The sequence below is a fragment of the Scomber scombrus genome, chromosome 18 (genome assembly GCF_963691925.1).
Source record: "Scomber scombrus chromosome 18, fScoSco1.1, whole genome shotgun sequence".
In the NCBI taxonomy this organism is placed as follows: Eukaryota; Metazoa; Chordata; class Actinopteri; order Scombriformes; family Scombridae; genus Scomber; species Scomber scombrus.
Window position 1 is genome coordinate 281,662 of NC_084987.1, and position 24,565 is coordinate 306,226.

General features: G+C 43.1%; 2 protein-coding genes across 2 annotated transcripts in view; both read right to left on the bottom strand.

Annotated features, from left to right (window-relative positions):
- Positions 1-851, bottom strand: part of LOC133999885 (DELTA-thalatoxin-Avl1a-like) — a 2,570-nt gene extending 1,719 nt beyond the window's left edge. The window contains exons 1-3 of the mRNA XM_062439226.1: positions 796-851; positions 257-305; positions 1-8 (exon numbers count right to left, since the gene is read on the bottom strand). The exon at positions 1-8 is cut by the window's left edge and continues 78 nt beyond it. The gene's annotated coding sequence lies outside the window, so the exon portion shown is untranslated. The remainder of the gene's footprint in view (positions 9-256; positions 306-795) is intronic.
- Positions 852-2,314: 1,463 nt separating this feature from the next.
- Positions 2,315-22,951, bottom strand: LOC133999886 (ABI gene family member 3-like). Its single transcript, XM_062439227.1, is given in 13 exon segments — positions 2,315-2,805; positions 5,142-5,163; positions 5,165-5,271; positions 5,455-5,610; positions 6,921-7,055; positions 7,142-7,291; positions 7,374-7,621; positions 11,277-11,330; positions 11,501-11,559; positions 13,235-13,411; positions 19,296-19,466; positions 21,929-22,062; positions 22,851-22,951. Coding segments are annotated over 12 exon segments (1,575 nt in total). The 5' UTR covers positions 22,061-22,062; positions 22,851-22,951; the 3' UTR covers positions 2,315-2,641.
- Between the last annotated feature and the right edge of the window lie 1,614 nt (positions 22,952-24,565).

Below are 24,565 nucleotides of genomic sequence, written 5' to 3' on the forward strand. Positions count from 1 at the left end.
ACTTCAACCTGTTCAACAACAGACGACGTTAGACACTGTGTGCATCATACTGTAGAACTGACTCTTTATTGTCCACTGTGCTGTAAAGACATTAAATCAGTCTAGTGGCTCTACGGCGCCACCTGCTGCTCAGACGCTCAAACTGTCAGGAAGCTCTTTACCTTCTTCCTCTTTTATCAGTCAGAGACGTTTAATGTTTGTCAGCTGCAGGTTTAGATTCAAAATATAAAACATATAAAAACATGATGAAACTCACAGCAGTGATGAGATGAAGTCCAGATGTGTGTCTGAAACTGCAGAATCAGCTGTTCATAAAGAGTGAAATATAACAGCATGAATATATCAAATCAACATCATTATAATAATAATAATACATTTTTATACACAGTAACACATGTAAAATAACAATGATATCAAAGTTACAGCTCACATTAAACAATATGAACCCTGCATGTTGTATTGAGCAGCAGGTTTTATACACTGTGTATTAAACTGTGAATAATCATAGTTATGAGTTACAGTAAACACAGAGATACTGATGTGATGTCACAGTGTGTTCACACGAGAGATAAAAATGGCAGAAAGTCATTTAATCGACCTGCAAATGATACGCAGCAAACTCAAACATGACATAAAAACATCAGAAAAAAATCATAAACTGTCAAAAACAACAAAAAGCAGCTTGAAGAACATAAAAGTACGAACAGTGAATAAAGTGTAGATTACAACAAAACTATAAAAACTATAAAAACTATAAAACTATAAAACTATGAGGCAGAGTGAAAGCAGACTCACCGTCAGGAAAGCAAAACAGCTCTGAGGAAGTGGGTTTGGGTTGTTGTTGTGGGGGGGGGGGGGGGGGGGGGGGGGGCAGGAAACTAACAGAACAAACAATGTGACTTTTACTTCGTGAAATTTCCAAAAATCACTTTCAGGATGTGTAATCTTCCACTTTTAGTTTTCTGTTTATCACGTTCAGGTTAAAAGCTGTTTACGTTGCTCTCAGATGGAAAGAAAGAAGGAGAGTCGTCCCCCCCCCCCCCTACACTTACACACACAGACACACACACACAGACACACACAACGCCCCCCCCCCCAACCCCCCCCTGCCCCAACGGTCCACGCCCCAACATCTCATCCTAACTGCCAAAAAAACTTGTGTTAATTTCATAGTCTGGCCTGCAGCTGTCTGACATTTATGAAAACATATAAAGAGACAAATCAACGATGCATATTAATATTAATATACATAAACACCCACACACATATATACACATATAAACACGCACACATACACACACATATATACATATATGTTGTCTATGTGCTCAGAGTCATTCTGCCGGGGTTTGAACCAGCAGCGCTCCGTCACAGGCTCACTATCTAACGTTTAGACCACATAGTTCCCTCTGACTCTGCTACACACACACACACACACACACATATATACATATATGTTGTCTATGTGCTCAGAGTCATTCTGCCGGGGTTTGAACCAGCAGCGCTCCGTGACAGGCTCACTATCTAACGTTTAGACCACATAGTTCCCTCTGACTCTGCTGCTACACACACACACAGTTATACACAGACACACACACACACAGTAATACACAGACACACACACACACACACACACACACAGTAATACACAGACACACACACACACACACACACACAGTTATACACACACACACACAGTTATACACAGACACACACACACACACACACACACACAGTAATACACAGACACACACAGACAGACACACACACACACACAGTAATACACACACACACACACACACACACACACAGTAATACACAGACACACACACACACACACACACAGTAATACACAGACACACACAGACAGACACACACACACACACACACACACACACACACACACACAGTTATACACAGACACACACACACACAGTAATACACAGACACACACACACACACACACACACAGTAATACACAGACACACACACACACACACACACACAGTTATACACACACACACACAGTTATACACAGACACACACACACACACACACACACACAGTAATACACAGACACACACAGACAGACACACACACACACACAGTAATACACACACACACACACACACACACACACACACACAGTAATACACAGACACACACACACACACACACACAGTAATACACAGACACACACAGACAGACACACACACACACACACACACTAAACTCAGATGAACTTTAATAACCTCTTGAAATATGAAACAAACAGAAACGTTACAGTTATAGATTTATTTATTGATCGTTTATTGCTGTTACATGATTCATTCTCATGTTTATTGATCATTTTATTCACAATGAAATAATACTGATAACAATGTTTATACTTCTTTTATCATTTAAATAAAACTATGAATTCATAAATAAAGTCTGATGATAATTATAATACTGACAGTTTGAACCCACAGTGTGCAGTTTGTGTGCATCAATCAATCAATCAATCAAAGTGATCAGCTGTGATCAATAACCTGATTATTATTATTCTCTAAATTATTTATTAAGTTAAAAATAAAAGTTTCACTCAGTCATATGACCAGAGGAAAGGAAATGACATCACTCTCCTGGGCGGGGCTTCAGTCTAGCCACATGATTGGACGTAGTTTGACGGGAAGAAGCCTTTGTTACCATGGAGAACTCCCTCACACCAGCCGTCGTCATGGCGATGTGTCAGGTAGATGATGTCACCTTCAGTGAGTGACAGGTCATCGGGCTTCGACGCTGCGTAGTCGTACAGCGCCACCACTGGACACACAGAGAACTGCAGTGAGGACAGGCAACCAACAACCGGCAACCAGCAACCGGCAACCAGCAACAAGCAACCAGCAACTGGCAACTGGCAACTGGCAACCTGCAACCAGCAACCAGCAACCAGCAACAAGCAACCAGCAACTGGCAACTGACAACCGGCAACCAGCAACCAGCAACCAGCAACCAGCAACCAGCAACCGGCAACTAGCAACCGGCAACCGACAACCGACAACCTGCAACCAGCAACCGGCAACAGACAACCGGCAACCAGCAGTAGTAGCAGTAAGAGTACTATCAGTAGTAGTAGTAGTAGTAGTAGTATCAGTAGTAGCAGTAGTAGCAGTAGTAGTACTATCAGTAGTACTATCAGTAGTAATAGTAAAGCTTGGGGAAAACATTTGACTGCAACTTGAAGGATGCTGCTTCCATCAGAGCAACAAACTAAGACCTGGAGGGAAGGCTAACAACAAGTCAGAGCCTCCAGTTAAATAAAACCTTGGATATACCAGCACCACTGTCACCTCTGCAGGTGGTTGGGGCTACCTGCCTGGGTAGCATCGCCCTCTATGGAAGCAAAATCAAGATGAAACTCCCATTCAACAGTCTAAGTGAGGAGTTCATGGTTACAAGGGAAGAGATGCAGTACAGGAAGTCAAGCAACCTGAAGGTCTCTTAAGCCGGCAATGAGGTGAGGCCCAGAAGGACCAGGCAGAATCCAGACTGCATCACAAAGCGCTGGTGGGATCTGTGGCAGCAGGCCGAGCAGGGTTAGGCAGCATTCCAACAACCTGGACCTGGTCCAGTAGGAAGTGATGGCCGCAGTCAAGGAGCTGCATGCAGGCCAGATGGTGAGGATGCAGCAGCAAGGTGCAGGGATGCGATGGGAGCAGGCACTAGACCGTAACATCTCACGGGTGCAGGGATGCGATGGGAGCAGGCACTAGACCGTAACATCTCACGGGAGCAGGGATGAGATGGGAGCAGGCACTAGACCGTAACATCTCACGGGTGCAGGGACGAGATGGGAGCAGGCACTAGACCGTAACATCTCACGGGAGCAGGGATGAGATGGGAGCAGGCACTAAACCGTAACATCTCACGGGTGCAGGGATGAGATGGGAGCAGGCACTAAACCGTAACATCTCACGGGAGCAGGGATGAGATGGGAGCAGGCACTAGACCGTAACATCTCACGGGAGCAGGGACGAGATGGGAGCAGGCACTAAACCGTAACATCTCACGGGTGCAGGGACGAGATGGGAGCAGGCACTAGACCGTAACATCTCACGGGTGCAGGGATGAGATGGGAGCAGGCACTAGACCGTAACATCTCACGGGAGCAGGGATGAGATGGGAGCAGGCACTAAACCGTAACATCTCACGGCCAGAGTTGTGGAAGGCTGAACCCTTCCGATCAAGTTCGTCATCCAGTCGGTATACGATGTTCTGCCCATCCAACCGCTTCTGTTGGGGAAAGATTGAAGCACCATCATGGAGGATAATCTGAGCAGCTGTCTCAAAGCACTCAGGGAGGGCTGATTTCTCTTGCGACATGACAAGTGCTGAAGGTTATAGCTGAGGCCATCTTCAGCACCATCGACCGAGTCAAACACCACCGACCACCACAGTGCAATATCATATTCTTGAGGGCAGGCGAACAACACAACTCCAAGCCAACTGGAAGCTGAGGGTGGACCTGGGAAGCAACTTAAGTTCCTAGAGAACATTGTGCTGACGGTGCCTGGGAGGATCGGATGGAAGAGGCCAGGGAAAGAAAGAGAAGCGAGTATACGGAGCCGGTGGAGGAGCGGGTGGCAGGCACGGTGCTTGCCCATCAAAGTGGGGGCGAGGGGCTGCTGGGCCTGACTGAGGCAGCAGAGAGAGCGGTGCATGGAGCGCCTTGATGTCCCTGGTTCAATTCCAGCAAGGGACCAATGCTGTAGGTCATTCCCCTCTCTCTGTTTCCTGTCGGCCTCGATGACACCTTCCATCAAAATGAAGGCAAAAAGCCCAAAAACAAATCTTAAGAAAAGATCAGGAGGGGCAAACTGTTATCGCCTGGGTGTCTGAAGCAGAAACACACTATGACCTCAGGTACTATCACTGATGATGGGCCCAATAGATGTGTTATGCAACTACGTAGTAGTAGCAGTAGTAGCAGTAGTACTTGGTTAGTAGTCGCAGTAGTATTAGTACTTGGTAGTAGTAGTAGTAATACGTGGTAGTAGTAGTAGTAGTAGTACTTGGTAGTAGTCGCAGTACTATTAGTACTTGGTAGTAGTAGTAGTAGTAGTAGTAGTAACAGTAGTACTTGGTAGCAGTAGTAATACCTTTCTCCAGGTAGTGGGGGGGGGGCGTTGAGGTCATAGTCCACGGGTGGAGGGAGGGGCGGCATGATGTCATCAAAGCCACCTTCATCGTCCAATAGGAGAGGAGGGGGCGGGACCATGATCTCCAGGTCTAACAGAACAGTAACTGTGAGTGACAGCTAGGATAGTCCAATCAGACGTTAGTAGGCGGGGCTTCAATACTAAGAGTGAAGAACTACTATGATAGTAATACAATAGTACTACTATAGTACAATAAAACACAGAAAAGCACTTTTATTTGAAAGTTTACTGCAGCTAGTATCGGCTTTCTTACCCAGGTGTTCGAGGCGAGCAGGTAAGCAGAGCCGAGGTGAAGAAGAGGAGGAGGGGAGCAGGAGGAAGGAGGAGGGGGAGGAGGGGGAGGAGGAGGAGGGAGGAGGAAGAGGAGGAGCTTTGGGGGGAGGAAAGGAAGGAGGAGGAGGGATCATCACTGCCAGACAGACAGAGGAGCGGAGTTAGAAACATCAGAGCGAGTGATCCTCTGTCTGCATATACAGTCTGTGGAACCTGATAGAACCCTAAAGGTTCTCCTGGATCCTCCCACACTGACTGATAGAACCCTGTTTAAAGGTTCTCCTGGATCCTCTAACACTGACTGATAGAACCCTGTTTAAACGTTCTCCTGGATCCTCCCACACTGACTGATAGAACCCTGTTTAAAGGTTCTCCTGGATCCTCTAACACTGACTGATAGAACCCTAAAGGCTCTCCTGGATCCTCCCACACTGACTGATAGAACCCTGTTTAAAGGTTCTCCTGGATCCTCCCACACTGACTGATAGAACCCTGTTTAAAGGTTCTCCTGGATCCTCTAACACTGACTGATAGAACCCTGTTTAAAGGTTCTCCTGGATCCTCCCACACTGACTGATAGAACCCTGTTTAAAGGTTCTCCTGGATCCTCCCACACTGACTGATAGAACCCTGTTTAAAGGTTCTCCTGGATCCTCTCACACTGACTGATAGAACCCTGTTTAGAGGTTCTCCTGGATCCTCTAACACTGACTGATAGAACCCTAAAGGTTCTCCTGGATCCTCCCACACTGACTGATAGAACCCTGTTTAAAGGTTCTCCTGGATCCTCCCACACTGACTGATAGAACCCTGTTTAAAGGTTCTCCTGGATCCTCTAACACTGACTGATAGAACCCTGTTTAAAGGTTCTCCTGGATCCTCTCACACTGACTGATAGAACCCTGTTTAGAGGTTCTCCTGGATCCTCTAACACTGACTGATAGAACCCTAAAGGTTCTCCTGGATCCTCTAACACTGACTGATAGAACCCTAAAGGTTCTCCTGGATCCTCCCACACTGACTGATAGAACCCTGTTTAAAGGTTCTCCTGGATCCTCTAACACTGACTGATAGAACCCTGTTTAAAGGTTCTCCTGGATCCTCTCATACTGACTGATAGAACAGGGTTGGTTCTGGTCCGGTTCTCCTAAGGTACCCGCTAAACTTGAAATGGCCCCTCAAACACTTCTAGAACTTTAATGACTCCTCCCCTAGAACCTGGCATCGTCCTCAAGGACTATAACTTCAAGGAACCCTGGAACCTCTTCAACACTGGCTGAGAGTCCTAGAACCTCCCCAAGGAACCCTGGAACTCAGTAAAGGAACCTTAGAACCTCCTCAAGCACCTCTAGAATATACAAACTAAAACTCCCCATTGCTTCTCAAAGACCCTTACAACTGCTCTTCTCTGTTTCTATTGGACAGCAGCGGCCTCCATCAGCTTACGTGATTGGACAGCGGGCAGGAAGAGTGAGCGTGTGTAGCGGCAGCGGGAGGCGGGGCCGGAGCGGACCCTCAGAGAATGAGAGCGAGCGGGGGGGGGCGAGCGGCGGCGGCGGCTCCTTCGGGAGGAGACGGTCACTGAAGAGAGACACCACAGAAGAAGAAGCTGAGAGGAACACGTTTGACACCAAAGAAGAAGAAGAAGAAGAAGAAGGTTTCGGTACCGTCTACTTCCTGGGGAGGAGGGGGGGGCGGGGCCGGCAGCTCTGAGCCGTCATTGGTCGGCGGAGGGAAGCCGTCATCCGTCGGCGGGGGGAAGCCGTCATCATCAGAGGGAGGAGGGGGAGGAGGGGGGAGGACGTTCTCCTCCACCACTGAGGAGACAGAGGAGAGGTGATGTCATCATGATGTCACTCATGTGTCATTAATCAGCTGTATTTAATCAGGTATCCTCACCTGTCTCGAGGAGCGGGGGGGGCAGTGGGTCAGTGGGCGGGGCCTCTGGTGGGGGAGGAGGAGGGGGCGGGGTCACAATACCTCCAGATAGGTCAGGTGGAAGGGGCGGGGCCATGGCGTCCATCTGGGCAGGAGGGGGAGGAGGGGGCGGGGCTTCGTCCTGCAGCGGGTTGATGATGTCACACTCAGGTGGAGGCTGCCAGGTGGGGGGGATGGAGGGGGGGGCCACAGGGGTCCCAAAACTGGAGCTGAGAGAAGAAGAAGAAGAAAAGTCTCTGAGTTCATCCTCCAATAAACAACAATGAGTGATGTAGTATGTAGTATTACAGTAAAGTACTGCAGTATTATAGTGATGTAGTATGCAGTATTACAGTAAAGTACTGCAGTATTATAGTGATGTAGTATGCAGTATTATAGTAAAAGTACTGCAGTATTATAGTGATGTAGTATGCAGTATTACAGTAAAAGTACTGCAGTATTATAGTGATGTAGTATGCAGTATTATAGTAAAAGTACTGCAGTATTATAGTGATGTAGTATGCAGTATTACAGTAAAGTACTGCAGTATTATAGTGATGTAGTATGCAGTATTACAGTAAAAGTACTGCAGTATTATAGTGATGTAGTATGCAGTATTACAGTAAAAGTACTGCAGTATTATAGTGATGTAGTATGCAGTATTACAGTAAAAGTACTGCAGTATTATAGTGATGTAGTATGCAGTACTACAGTAAAAGTACTGCAGTATTATAGTGATGTAGTATACAGTATTACAGTAAAAGTACTGCAGTATTATAGTGATGTAGTATGCAGTATTACATTAAAAGTACTGCAGTATTATAGTGATGTAGTATGCAGTATTACATTAAAAGTACTGCAGTATTATAGTGATGTAGTATGCAGTATTACAGTAAAAGTACTGCAGTATTATAGTGATGTAGTATGCAGTATTACAGTAAAGTACTGCAGTATTATAGTGATGTAGTATGCAGTATTACAGTAAAGTACAAGTACCTCTAACTGTACTACAGTGAAGTACAAGTACCTCTAACTGTACTACAGTGAAGTACAAGTACCTCTAACTGTACTACAGTAAAGTACTAGTACCTCTAACTGTACTACAGTAAAGTACTAGTACCTCTAACTGTACTACAGTAAAGTACTAGTACCTCTAACTGTACTACAGTTAAGTACTAGTACCTCTAACTGTACTACAGTGAAGTACAAGTACCTCTAACTGTACTACAGTAAAGTACTAGTACCTCTAACTGTACTACAGTTAAGTACTAGTACCTCTAACTGTACTACAGTGAAGTACAAGTACCTCTAACTGTACTACAGTAAAGTACTAGTACCTCTAACTGTACTACAGTAAAGTACAAGTACCTCTAACTGTACTACAGTAAAGTACTAGTACCTCTAACTGTACTACAGTAAAGTACTAGTACCTCTAACTGTACTACAGTAAAGTACAAGTACCTCTAACTGTACTACAGTAAAGTACTAGTACCTCTAACTGTACTACAGTGAAGTACAAGTACCTCAAACTGTACTACAGTAAAGTACAAGTACCTCTAACTGTACTACAGTAAAGTACAAGTACCTCTAACTGTACTACAGTAAAGTACTAGTACCTCTAACTGTACTACAGTAAAGTACTAGTACCTCTAACTGTACTACAGTAAAGTACTAGTACCTCTAACTGTACTACAGTAAAGTACTAGTACCTCTAACTGTACTACAGTAAAGTACAAGTACCTCTAACTGTACTACAGTAAAGTACTAGTACCTCTAACTGTACTACAGTAAAGTACAAGTACCTCAAACTGTACTACAGTAAAGTACAAGTACCTCTAACTGTACTACAGTAAAGTACAAGTACCTCTAACTGTACTACAGTAAAGTACTAGTACCTCTAACTGTACTACAGTAAAGTACTAGTACCTCTAACTGTACTACAGTAAAGTACAAGTACCTCTAACTGTACTACAGTAAAGTACTAGTACCTCTAACTGTACTACAGTAAAGTACTAGTACCTCTAACTGTACTACAGTAAAGTACAAGTACCTCTAACTGTACTACAGTAAAGTACTAGTACCTCTAACTGTACTACAGTAAAGTACAAGTACCTCAAACTGTACTACAGTGAAGTACAAGTACCTCTAACTGTACTACAGTAAAGTACAAGTACCTCTAACTGTACTACAGTAAAGTACAAGTACCTCAAACTGTACTACAGTAAAGTACAAGTACCTCTAACTGTACTACAGTAAAGTACAAGTACCTCTAACTGTACTACAGTAAAGTACTAGTACCTCTAACTGTACTACAGTAAAGTACTAGTACCTCTAACTGTACTACAGTAAAGTACAAGTACCTCAAACTGTACTACAGTGAAGTACAAGTACCTCTAACTGTACTACAGTAAAGTACAAGTACCTCTAACTGTACTACAGTAAAGTACAAGTACCTCAAACTGTACTGCAGTAAAGTACTAGTACCTCTAACTGTACTACAGTAAAGTACTAGTACCTCTAACTGTACTACAGTAAAGTACTAGTACCTCTAACTGTACTACAGTAAAGTACTAGTACCTCTAACTGTACTACAGTAAAGTACAAGTACCTCTAACTGTACTACAGTAAAGTACTAGTACCTCTAACTGTACTACAGTAAAGTACTAGTACCTCTAACTGTACTACAGTAAAGTACAAGTACCTCTAACTGTACTACAGTAAAGTACTAGTACCTCTAACTGTACTACAGTAAAGTACTAGTACCTCTAACTGTACTACAGTAAAGTACAAGTACCTCTAACTGTACTACAGTAAAGTACTAGTACCTCTAACTGTACTACAGTAAAGTACAAGTACCTCTAACTGTACTACAGTAAAGTACTACTACCTCTAACTGTACTACAGTAAAGTACTAGTACCTCTAACTGTACTACAGTAAAGTACAAGTACCTCTAACTGTACTACAGTAAAGTACTAGTACCTCTAACTGTACTACAGTAAAGTACAAGTACCTCTAACTGTACTACAGTAAAGTACTAGTACCTCTAACTGTACTACAGTAAAGTACAAGTACCTCAAACTGTACTACAGTGAAGTACAAGTACCTCTAACTGTACTACAGTAAAGTACAAGTACCTCTAACTGTACTACAGTAAAGTACTAGTACCTCTAACTGTACTACAGTAAAGTACTAGTACCTCTAACTGTACTACAGTAAAGTACAAGTACCTCTAACTGTACTACAGTAAAGTACTAGTACCTCTAACTGTACTACAGTAAAGTACTAGTACCTCTAACTGTACTACAGTAAAGTACAAGTACCTCTAACTGTACTACAGTAAAGTACTAGTACCTCTAACTGTACTACAGTAAAGTACAAGTACCTCAAACTGTACTACAGTGAAGTACAAGTACCTCTAACTGTACTACAGTAAAGTACAAGTACCTCTAACTGTACTACAGTAAAGTACTAGTACCTCTAACTGTACTACAGTAAAGTACAAGTACCTCTAACTGTACTACAGTAAAGTACAAGTACCTCTAACTGTACTACAGTAAAGTACTAGTACCTCTAACTGTACTACAGTAAAGTACTAGTACCTCTAACTGTACTACAGTAAAGTACTAGTACCTCTAACTGTACTACAGTAAAGTACTAGTACCTCTAACTGTACTACAGTAAAGTACTAGTACCTCTAACTGTACTACAGTAAAGTACTAGTACCTCTAACTGTACTACAGTAAAGTACTAGTACCTCTAACTGTACTACAGTAAAGTACTAGTACCTCTAACTGTACTACAGTAAAGTACTAGTACCTCTAACTGTACTACAGTAAAGTATTTTCGATTTTTGTAAAACATAAAACAACATTCAGGGTTTTTACCGGCCAACAGGAGGCGCCACTGGGCACTGGACCGGCTCTGGAGGTTTATTGGACCTGAAACACACACACACACACACACACACACACACACACACACACACACACACACACACACACACACACACACACACACACACACACACACACACACACACACACACAGTGAGACTTCCTGTTGATCAGCATGTAAAAGAGGAAACTGTCAGAATAGAATCAAACTGAACCTGATGGAGGCTCCATGTTTACGGATCGTTCCTGTTCTGTCCGACTGTTTCCCAGAGACCTGTGTGGGGGGGGGGGGGGCACAGGGGCAATGGGGGGGGGGGCACAGGGACAATGGGGGGGAGACATGAATGTGTGAGCATCAATGGAGCCTCTCAGAGTCTGGCAGCTCTAATTAGTCTCTAAACATTTTCCCACGCTCAACAAAGAGCTCTGTGTGTGTGTGTGTGTGTGTGTGTGTGTGTGTGTGTGTGTGTGTGTTTTGTCTGTTTCAGTCTTTGTGTGAAACTACGTGTGAACAGTTTAAACACTTCACTCCATCCAGTGGAAACTGTCTCTATGTTCAGTTCCTGTATTGTAATTGTCTTCAGAATAATAATATTTCTGTTCATTAATGGACCCCCCCCTCCCCCCCTCCCGCCCCCCCCCTGCCCCCCCCCCCCCCCCCCCTCCCGCGCCCCCCTTTACAGAACCGTATTATTATTATTGTGAGAACATGTGGAACGGAGCAGTGAGCAGCTGACTGCTTATAAACAGCAACAGTTTGAATGTGGAGAGTTTACTGCAGCGTTACTTCTGCTTCTGTGGTATCTGTGGCTGCTACTTCCTGTCAGCATCACATCTATAGCTACTTCCTGTCAGCATCACATCTAAAGCTACTTCCTGTCAGCATCACATCTACAGCAGACACTTCAGTCACAACCACACTTCACTTCTGTTTTTACTCTGTTGGCGTCTTCCGGTGAAAATGCTGAGAAGCTGTTCGTTGTGAGGCTCTGCTCTTTATTCACCTCAACACGTAAGAGTCAGAGAGGTTAAGGTCCATGAGGTTTAGTTTAACTTTAAAGGGTTCAAATGTGAAAATAAACGTATGAATAACTTCACACATTCCTTTTTTGTGGACCCAGCATCAAATTTCTGCTTTTAATCCATTTAGAGAGAATATATTAGAGGATTATGGCAAAAATGTCTAAGTGGTGTAACCATAAAAACCTTCCCAACATCCAGCTAAGTGAAGACCAGTCTGCAGGATGTAAACATGCCAGTATCAGGTCTATAAAGAGAAGAACTCAAGGTGCAAAGCTTCATAAAGATCAGACTAGACTCAGATCAGGACCAGAGTCTCTGGACCGATGTAACTGTGATCAACCGGAACCAGAACGGCTCCTGATCCAAAGCATCAAACATCATGTGTAACCATGGTGACGGCAGTGTGATGGTTGATGCTTCTAATAGATCTCTAGTGTTCATGATGATGAGACAGAGTCAAAGCTTCACAGATGCACAACGACCCAGAACACAGTGTGAAGGCAACGCAGTGGACGAGTCAATCAGCTGATCTCAACATTTCACTGCAGGTTAAAGTTACACCAGAGACACAAACACAGTGACTGGTTCATGCTTCATCAGGCAGGATCCTCTACAAGGTTTAAACTTTTTATTTATGATTATTTGTTATCGGACTGTGTATAAAAATGTTTGCAGTTCTATTTTAAACATTTTAAACCATATTTTTGTCCAACGCCTCGAATTAAAGCTGAAAGTCTGAACTTCTATCACATCTTGATTGTTTCATTTTAAATCCACTGTGATGATCTACAGACCCAACAATATGAAACCTGTGTCCCTGTCCAAATATTTATGGACCTGAGTGTATATGTGCTCACTGCCTTCATCCACCGTTCACTCTCTCACTCTCACAGTTCTTACGGTTCTTACAGACACTGAACCGGTACCTTGATGCCGTGACCCAGGCTGTCCAGCTGCTGGAAGTTGATTGGCCGGCGGCTGTATGGTGGGCGGGTCGGTGGCTGAGGGGGGGGGAGGATCTTATGGCTGCGTGGGACTCGTCTCGCCGCCGTGAAAACGCCGATCTCTCTCCGAGAAACCTTCTCCTTGTGCATCTCGACCGTCTGAGGGGGGTCAGAGAGTGTTTACACATTTATATATTTAAACATTTCAACATGTCCCATCTCCACAGGATCAAACTCATCCAGTTAAAGGTAAACTGAATATTTGGGGATTTTAAAGTCACCTCTGAGAACCTGGAACATAGTGTTGATTAAACATGAATCAGACTGTAGACTGAGACCTTTAGACCTCAGACCTACAATAATAGTTCAGTGTTTCCCACAAAGAGACCAAGGTGCTTCTCAGTCCGACCCGTTGTTTAAGTTAAACGCTTCGTTCTGGTTAAACCAAACATCTGATTCATTGTGTTTCCATAGTAACTAAACTAACTGTCTGCTGATCAATAACAGACTTCTAGATGTGTTAGTAGTGGATCAGATGGAAATAAAGAAGATCTCATTCAGACTTTTAAGAGTGAAGCACCTAAAGCAGCACCCGTTAACCGGTGAACCTGTTAACCGGTGACCATGTTAACGGGTGACCCTGTTAACCGGTGAACCTGTTAACGGGTGACCCTGTTAACCGGTGACCCTGTTAACCGGTGAACCTGTTAACGGGTGACCCTGATAACCGGTGAACGTGTTAACCTGTGACCCTGTTAACGGGTGACCCTGTTAACGGATGACCATGTTAACCGGTGAACCTGTTAACCGGTGACCCTGTTAACGGATGACCATGTTAACCGGTGACCCTGTTAACCGGTGAACCTGTTAACGGGTGACCCTGATAACCGGTGAACGTGTTAACCTGTGACCCTGTTAACGGGTGACCCTGTTAACGGATGACCATGTTAACCGGTGAACCTGTTAACCGGTGACCCTGTTAACGGATGACCATGTTAACCGGTGAACCTGTTTACCGGTGAACCTGTTAACGGGTGACCCTGTTAACCGGTGAACCTGTTAACCTGTGACCCTGTTAACGGGTGACCCTGTTAACGGGTGACCCTGTTAACCGGTGACCCCGTTAACCGTGAACCCGTTAACCGGTGACCATGTTAACCGGTGACTCTGTTAACCGGTGAAACTATTAACCGGTGACCATGTTAACCGGTGACCATGTTAACCGGTGACCATGTTAACCGGTGACCCTGTTAACCGGTGAACCTGTTAACGGGTGACCCTGTTAACCGGTGAACGTGTTAACCTGTGACCCTGTTAACGGGTGACCCTGTTAACCGGTGACCCTGTTAACCGTGAACCCGTTAACCGGTGACCATGTTAACCGGTGACCATGTTAACCGGTGACTCTGTTAACCGGTGAAACTATTAACCGGTGACCATGTTAACCGGTGACCCTGTTAAAGGGTGACCATGTTAACCGGTGAACCTGTTAACCGTGAACCCGTTAACCGGTGACCATGTTAACCGTGAACCCGTTAACCGGTGACCATGTTAACCGGTGACTCTGTTAACCGGTGAAACTATTAACCGGTGACCATGTTAACCAGTGACTCTGTTAACTGGTGAAACTGTTAACCGGTGACTCTGTTAACCGGTGAAATTATTAACCGGTGACCCTGTTAACGGGTGACCATGTTAACCGGTGAACCTGTTAACGGGTGACCCTTTAGACACTCAGACCTACAATAATAGTTCAGTGTTTCCCACAAAGAGACCAAGGTGCTTCTCAGTCCGACCCGTTGTTTAAGTTAAACGCTTCGTTCTGGTTAAACCAAACATCTGATTCATTGTGTTTCCATAGTAACTAAACTAACTGTCTGCTGATCAATAACAGACTTCTAGATGTGTTAGTAGTGGATCAGATGGAAATAAAGAAGATCTCATTCAGACTTTTAAGAGTGAAGCACCTAAAGCAGCACCCGTTAACCGGTGAACCTGTTAACCGGTGACCCTGTTAACCGGTGAACCTGTTAACGGGTGACCCTGTTAACCGGTGAACGTGTTAACCTGTGACCCTGTTAACGGGTGACCCTGTTAACCGGTGACCCTGTTAACCGTGAACCCGTTAACCGGTGACCATGTTAACCGGTGACCATGTTAACCGGTGACTCTGTTAACCGGTGAAACTATTAACCGGTGACCATGTTAACCGGTGACTCTGTTAACCGGTGAAACTATTAACCGGTGACCATGTTAACCGGTGACCATGTTAACCGGTGACCATGTTAACCGGTGACCCTGTTAACCGGTGAACCTGTTAACCGGTGAACCTGTTAACGGGTGACCCTGTTAACCGGTGAACGTGTAAACCTGTGACCCTGTTAACGGGTGACCCTGTTAACCGGTGACCCTGTTAACCGTGAACCCGTTAACCGGTGACCATGTTAACCGGTGACCATGTTAACCGGTGACTCTGTTAACCGGTGAAACTATTAACCGGTGACCATGTTAACCGGTGACCCTGTTAACGGGTGACCATGTTAACCGGTGAACCTGTTAACCGTGAACCCGTTAACCGGTGACCATGTTAACCGTGAACCCGTTAACCGGTGACCATGTTAACCGGTGACTCTGTTAACCGGTGAAACTATTAACCGGTGACCATGTTAACCAGTGACTCTGTTAACTGGTGAAACTGTTAACCGGTGACTCTGTTAACCGGTGAAATTATTAACCGGTGACCCTGTTAACCGGTGACCCTGTTAACGGGTGACCATGTTAACCGGTGAACCTGTTAACGGGTGACCCTTTAGACACTCAGACCTACAATAATAGTTCAGTGTTTCCCACAAAGAGACCAAGGTGCTTCTCAGTCCGACCCGTTGTTTAAGTCAAACGCTTCGTTCTGGTTAAACCAAACATCTGATTCATTGTGTTTCCATAGTAACTAAACTAACTGTCTGCTGATCAATAACAGACTTCTAGATGTGTTAGTAGTGGATCAGATGGAAATAAAGAAGATCTCATTCAGACTTTTAAGAGTGAAGCACCTAAAGCAGCACCCGTTAACCGGTGAACCTGTTAACCGGTGACCATGTTAACGGGTGACCCTGTTAACCGGTGAACCTGTTAACGGGTGACCCTGATAACCGGTGACCCTGTTAACCGGTGACCCTGTTAACGGATGACCATGTTAACCGGTGAACCTGTTAACCGGTGACCCTGTTAACGGATGACCATGTTAACCGGTGACCCTGTTAACCGGTGACCCTGTTAACCGGTGAACCTGTTAACGGGTGACCCTGTTAACGGATGACCATGTTAACCGGTGAACCTGTTAACCGGTGACCCTGTTAACGGATGACCATGTTAACCGGTGACCCTGTTAACCGGTGACCCTGTTAACCGGTGAACCTGTTAACGGGTGACCCTGATAACCGGTGAACGTGTTAACCTGTGACCCTGTTAACGGGTGACCCTGTTAACGGATGACCATGTTAACCGGTGAACCTGTTAACCGGTGACCCTGTTAACGGATGACCATGTTAACCGGTGAACCTGTTAACCGGTGAACCTGTTAAAGGGTGACCCTGTTAACCGGTGAACGTGTTAACCTGTGACCCTGTTAACGGGTGACCCTGTTAACCGGTGACCCTGTTAACCGTGAACCCGTTAACCGGTGACCATGTTAACCGGTGACCATGTTAACCGGTGACTCTGTTAACCGGTGAAACTATTAACCGGTGACCATGTTAACCGGTGACCCTGTTAACGGATGACCATGTTAACCGGTGAACGTGTTAACCTGTGACCCTGTTAACGGGTGACCCTGTTAACCGGTGACCCTGTTAACCGTGAACCCGTTAACCGGTGACCATGTTAACCGGTGACCATGTTAACCGGTGACTCTGTTAACCGGTGAAACTATTAACCGGTGACCATGTTAACCGGTGACCATGTTAACCGGTGACCATGTTAACCGGTGACCCTGTTAACCGGTGAACCTGTTAACGGGTGACCCTGTTAACCGGTGAACGTGTTAACCTGTGACCCTGTTAACGGGTGACCCTGTTAACCGGTGACCCTGTTAACCGTGAACCCGTTAACCGGTGACCATGTTAACCGGTGACCATGTTAACCGGTGACTCTGTTAACCGGTGAAACTATTAACCGGTGACCATGTTAACCGGTGACCATGTTAACCGGTGACCCTGTTAACGGGTGACCATGTTAACCGGTGAACCTGTTAACCGTGAACCCGTTAACCGGTGACCATGTTAACCGTGAACTCGTTAACCGGTGACCATGTTAACCGGTGACTCTGTTAACCGGTGAAACTATTAACCGGTGACCATGTTAACCAGTGACTCTGTTAACTGGTGAAACTGTTAACCGGTGACTCTGTTAACCGGTGAAATTATTAACCGGTGACCCTGTTAACCGGTGACCCTGTTAACGGGTGACCATGTTAACCGGTGAACCTGTTAACGGGTGACCCTGTTAACCGGTGAACCTGTTAACCGGTGAACCTGTTAACGGGTGACCCTGTTAACCGGTGAACGTGTTAACCTGTGACCCTGTTAACGGGTGACCCTGTTAACCGGTGACCCTGTTAACCGTGAACCCGTTAACCGGTGACCATGTTAACCGGTGACCATGTTAACCGGTGACTCTGTTAACCGGTGAAACTATTAACCGGTGACCATGTTAACCGGTGACCCTGTTAACGGATGACCATGTTAACCGGTGAACCTGTTAACCGGTGAACCTGTTAACGGGTGACCCTGTTAACCGGTGAACGTGTTAACCTGTGACCCTGTTAACGGGTGACCCTGTTAACCGGTGACCCTGTTAACTGTGAACCCGTTAACCGGTGACCATGTTAACCGGTGACCATGTTAACCGGTGACTCTGTTAACCGGTGAAACTATTAACCGGTGACCATGTTAACCGGTGACCCTGTTAACGGATGACCATGTTAACCGGTGAACCTGTTAACCGGTGAACCTGTTAACGGGTGACCCTGTTAACCGGTGAACGTGTTAACCTGTGACCCTGTTAACGGGTGACCCTGTTAACCGGTGACCCTGTTAACCGTGAACCCGTTAACCGGTGACCATGTTAACCGGTGACCATGTTAACCGGTGACTCTGTTAACCGGTGAAACTATTAACCGGTGACCATGTTAACCGGTGACCATGTTAACCGGTGACCATGTTAACCGGTGACCCTGTTAACCGGTGAACCTGTTAACGGGTGACCCTGTTAACCGGTGAACGTGTTAACCTGTGACCCTGTTAACGGGTGACCCTGTTAACCGGTGACCCTGTTAACCGTGAACCCGTTAACCGGTGACCATGTTAACCGGTGACCATGTTAACCGGTGACTCTGTTAACCGGTGAAACTATTAACCGGTGACCATGTTAACCGGTGACCATGTTAACCGGTGACCCTGTTAACGGGTGACCATGTTAACCGGTGAACCTGTTAACCGTGAACCCGTTAACCGGTGACCATGTTAACCGTGAACTCGTTAACCGGTGACCATGTTAACCGGTGACTCTGTTAACCGGTGAAACTATTAACCGGTGACCATGTTAACCAGTGACTCTGTTAACTGGTGAAACTGTTAACCGGTGACTCTGTTAACCGGTGAAATTATTAACCGGTGACCCTGTTAACCGGTGACCCTGTTAACGGGTGACCATGTTAACCGGTGAACCTGTTAACGGGTGACCCTGTTAACCGGTGAACCCGTTAACCGGTGACCCTGTTAACCGTGAACCTGTTAACCGGTGACCCTGTTAACCGGTGACCATGTTAACCGGTGACTCTGTTAACCGGTGACCCCGTTAACCGGTGACCATGTTAACCGGTGACCGTGTTAACCGGTGACTCTGTTAACCGGTGACCCCGTTAACCGGTGACCATGTTAACCGGTGACCCTGTTAACCGGTGACTCTGTTAACCGGTGAAACTATTAACCGGTGACGTTCTCACATTACGTTGCATCTGAGGCATTAGGAGGTGAATGAGTCTCACCTGTCCAATCAGGTTGATGGAGGACTCCATGTGGCGCAGCTGATTGGTCTGTGCGTCCAGCAGGCTCAGCACGCTACTGGCCAGCGTGCTGATCTGGTACGCCACGCTGGCCAGTGATTGGGTCGTGAAGTTCTTCGTCTCCTCCAGCGCCTTCATGCTGCCGTCACCTGACTGACAACGTTAGCCTAGCTTAGCATCAACTACACTGGACCTGTATGTTATTATAGCAGTAGTAGTACTTAATGCAGTATAAGTACCTGTATGTAGTACTGTATGCAGTATAAGTACCTGTATGCAGTTATTATAGCAGTAGTAGTACTTAATGCAGTATAAGTACCTGTATGTAGTACTGTATGCAGTATAAGTACCTGTATGCAGTACTGTATGCAGTATAAGTACCTGTATGTAGTTATTATAGCAGTAGTAGTACTGTATGTAGTACTTTATGCAGTATAAGTACCTGTATGTAGTACTTATGCAGTATAAGTACCTGTATGTAGTTATTATAGCAGTAGTAGTACTGTATGTAGTACTTTATGCAGTATAAGTACCTGTATGTAGTTATTATAGCAGTAGTAGTACTGTATGTAGTACTTTATGCAGTATAAGTACCTGGATGTAGTTATTATAGCAGTAGTAGTACTGTATGTAGTACTTTATGCAGTATAAGTACCTGTATGTAGTACTTTATGCAGTATAAGTACCTGTATGTAGTTATTATAGCAGTAGTAGTACTGTATGTAGTACTTTATGCAGTATAAGTACCTGTATGTAGTTATTATAGCAGTATAAGTACCTGTATGTAGTACTTTATGCAGTATAAGTACCTGGATGTAGTTATTATAGCAGTAGTAGTACTGTATGTAGTACTTTATGCAGTATAAGTACCTGGATGTAGTTATTATAGCAGTAGTAGTACTGTATGTAGTACTTTATGCAGTATAAGTACCTGGATGTAGTTATTATAGCAGTAGTAGTACTGTATGTAGTACTTTATGCAGTATAAGTACCTGGATGTAGTTATTATAGCAGTAGTAGTACTGTATGTAGTACTTTATGCAGTATAAGTACCTGGATGTAGTTATTATAGCAGTAGTAGTACTGTATGTAGTACTTTATGCAGTATAAGTACCTGGATGTAGTTATTATAGCAGTATAAGTACCTGGATGTAGTACTGTATGCAGTATAAGTACCTGGATGTAGTACTGTATGCAGTATAAGTACCTGGATGTAGTTATTATAGCAGTATAAGTACCTGGATGTAGTACTGTATGCAGTATAAGTACCTGGATGTAGTACTGTATGCAGTATAAGTACCTGGATGTAGTACTGTATGCAGTATAAGTACCTGTATGTAGTACTTTATGCAGTATAAGTACCTGGATGTAGTTATTATAGCAGTAGTAGTACTGTATGTAGTACTTTATGCAGTATAAGTACCTGGATGTAGTTATTATAGCAGTAGTAGTACTGTATGTAGTACTTTATGCAGTATAAGTACCTGGATGTAGTTATTATAGCAGTAGTAGTACTGTATGTAGTACTGTATGCAGTATAAGTACCTGGATGTAGTTATTATAGCAGTAGTAGTACTGTATGTAGTACTTTATGCAGTATAAGTACTTGGATGTAGTTATTATAGCAGTAGTAGTACTGTATGTAGTACTGTATGCAGTATAAGTACCTGTATGTAGTACTGTATGCAGTATAAGTACCTGGATGTAGTTATTATAGCAGTAGTAGTACTGTATGTAGTACTTTATGCAGTATAAGTACCTGGATGTAGTTATTATAGCAGTAGTAGTACTGTATGTAGTACTGTATGCAGTATAAGTACCTGGATGTAGTTATTATAGCAGTATAAGTACCTGGATGTAGTTATTATAGCAGTAGTAGTACTGTATGTAGTACTGTATGCAGTATAAGTACCTGGATGTAGTTATTATAGCAGTAGTAGTACTGTATGTAGTACTGTATGCAGTATAAGTACCTGGATGTAGTTATTATAGCAGTAGTAGTACTGTATGTAGTACTTTATGCAGTATAAGTACCTGGATGTAGTTATTATAGCAGTAGTAGTACTGTATGTAGTACTTTATGCAGTATAAGTACCTGGATGTAGTTATTATAGCAGTATAAGTACCTGGATGTAGTTATTATAGCAGTAGTAGTACTGTATGTAGTACTGTATGCAGTATAAGTACCTGGATGTAGTTATTATAGCAGTAGTAGTACTGTATGTAGTACTGTATGCAGTATAAGTACCTGGATGTAGTTATTATAGCAGTAGTAGTACTGTATGTAGTACTTTATGCAGTATAAGTACCTGGATGTAGTTATTATAGCAGTAGTAGTACTGTATGTAGTACTTTATGCAGTATAAGTACCTGGATGTAGTTATTATAGCAGTAGTAGTACTGTATGTAGTACTTTATGCAGTATAAGTACCTGGATGTAGTTATTATAGCAGTAGTAGTACTGTATGTAGTACTTTATGCAGTATAAGTACCTGTATGTAGTTATTATAGCAGTATAAGTACCTGTATGTAGTACTTTATGCAGTATAAGTACCTGGATGTAGTTATTATAGCAGTAGTAGTACTGTATGTAGTACTTTATGCAGTATAAGTACCTGGATGTAGTTATTATAGCAGTACTCGGACACCTTCAGCAGGTTATCGTAGTTTTCTCTCAGAGCTTTTTGAGCGTTCGGAGCTTCCTGAAGAATCTTTAAGACGTCGTCTGAAAAGTTTTGATCCTTCATCTCTGAAACACAGATCAGTACTTATATACTAGTACTTATATACTAGTACTTATATACTAGTACTTATATACTTATACTCTAATACTTATATACTAGTACTTATATACTAGTACTTATATACTTATACTCTAATACTTATATACTAGTACTTATATACTAGTACTTATATACTAGTACTTATATACTAGTACTTATATACTAGTACTTATATACTAGTACTTATATACTTATACTCTAATACTTATATACTAGTACTTATATACTAGTACTTATATACTTATACTCTAATACTTATACTTTAATACTTATACTCTAATACGTATATACTAATACTCTAATATTTATATACTTGTGTACTTATACTCAGCTTTATCCTGAAAGTTTGTCCACTAAAACCTTCTGATGTACAAACAGCTGTAATAAACTTATTATTATTATTATTATTATATTATTATTATTATTATAATAAACTTATTATTATTATTAACCAGCTGCTGCAGTGACGAGCTCAGCACATTAATATCTCCTCCTGATAGAAGACGATGAAGTATTAGTACTTTAAAGTATTAGTACTTTAAAGTATTAGTACTCTGTTCTCACACTTTAAAGTACTAGTACTATAAAGTATTAGTACTATAAAGTACTAGTAATTTAAAGTACTAGTAATTTAAAGTATTAGTACTCTGTCGTCAGCAGTAATAATAAATAAACAGATTTAAATGAGAATAACTTGAAGTGTTTATCTGAAGTCTGAACTCTTTATTTAAAGTTGATTAAAGTTTAAACTCACCGTAAACTGCAGAGAACCACTGAGAGAAGAAGAAGAAGCTGTGATGTCTGTCTCAGGGTTGCTGGTTTGATTTCTCTCACTGCCAAAGATCCTCTGTGCTGCAGGCGACGTCTCACTCTCAGCACTTCCTGTCGGCTGCTCTCTGAACGCCAGCGGGAAACATTTCTAGGACTCATGAATGTGTTGAAGGACAGCAGCAGGTTTGTAAAGCATCCTGGGTTAGTGTTAGTATTAGTTAGGGTTAGTTATGGTTAGTAAGGGTTAGTTAGGGTTAGTTAGGGTTAGTTAGGGTTAGTTAGGGTTAGTTAGGGTTAGTTAGGGTTCCTGTATTGACCAGTGGAAACTCTGGAAGGATGCCAGCACCATATTCAAGGACTCCTGAAAACTCTGCAAGAAGCCTTAAAACACTTTGAGAAGTCCTGGAATCCTTTCAAGGAACCTGGAGTTTCTCTAATAGTCCTTTTTCTATTCAAGGACCTGCAGGATCTTTAAAAGGACACAAGGAAACTCTTATAAAACATCCAGGAAGTTATTTCAAGGATCCCTTCGACCAAAGTCCTGGAAGTCTTTGATGAACCTGGAAAACCCTGAAGGACTCAAACAGTGATGAGAGACATCCAGAAAACCTTTTACTGAGACCTGCAGACTTCAGGACTCATTAAAGGACTTTCAGACTCTCAGTCAGGGTTTGGTTTGATAAATAAAGTCAGAGTGAGACCTCCTGCCTGTGTCTCTTCCTCTCTGAGTGAACCTGCTCTACTTCCTGTTTCTCATCAGAGCGCAGTGACGACTCTCTGCTCAAACATATAAAACATAAAATATAAAGTTTACATTTTAAAAAGAGTGAAGTTTTTAAAGTTCAGTTTTAAGAGACATTAAAAATCATGAAGGAACAGCATCAGTGTGTTAGTGAGTCTGCAGCTCCACCTGCTGGCCACACTGAGACATTACACCCAGTTTAGTTTGCACAAGTTAAAATGTACACATAAAATTAAATATCATAAAATAACAGATAACAGATAATAACAGATAACAGATAATAACAGATAATAACAGATAACAGATAATAACAGATAATAACAGATAATAACAGATAACAGATAATAACAGATAATAACAGATAACAGATAATAACAGATAACATAAAATAACAGATAACAGATAATAACAGATAACAGATAATAACAGATAATAACAGATAATAACAGATAACAGATAATAACAGATAATAACAAACCAAAACCTGACTGCACTGTGTGGGAAATCATTTCTGTGGTAATTTAGTGATTTATAAATAGAGTTGACTTTATAATATAATAACTGAGTGGATCCTGATGAATGGACTGATACAGTATGAGCTCTCATCATAATCATAACAGGAAATGGGTATTAAATGTGTCTCTACTCATGTACAAAAGGTTTCATGTGAACTCTGTAAATTAGCCACAACATCACAAAGCAGTTTTACCAGTGTTTAAATTAAATGATAATAATATTGTAGGTTATGTATAATAATAGTTATTCAGTGTGTGGTTGAATGTGACAGACTGACCTCTGCTGCCATCTACTGTTTAATGTGATTATTACAGTGAAGAACCAAAACTCCTCAAACACAACAGCTGATTCAATTGATTATTGGACTATAAATTACATAATATAATATAACAGTTATGCAGATATACCTAGCACTGTCCCCAGATGACTACAGTCACTGA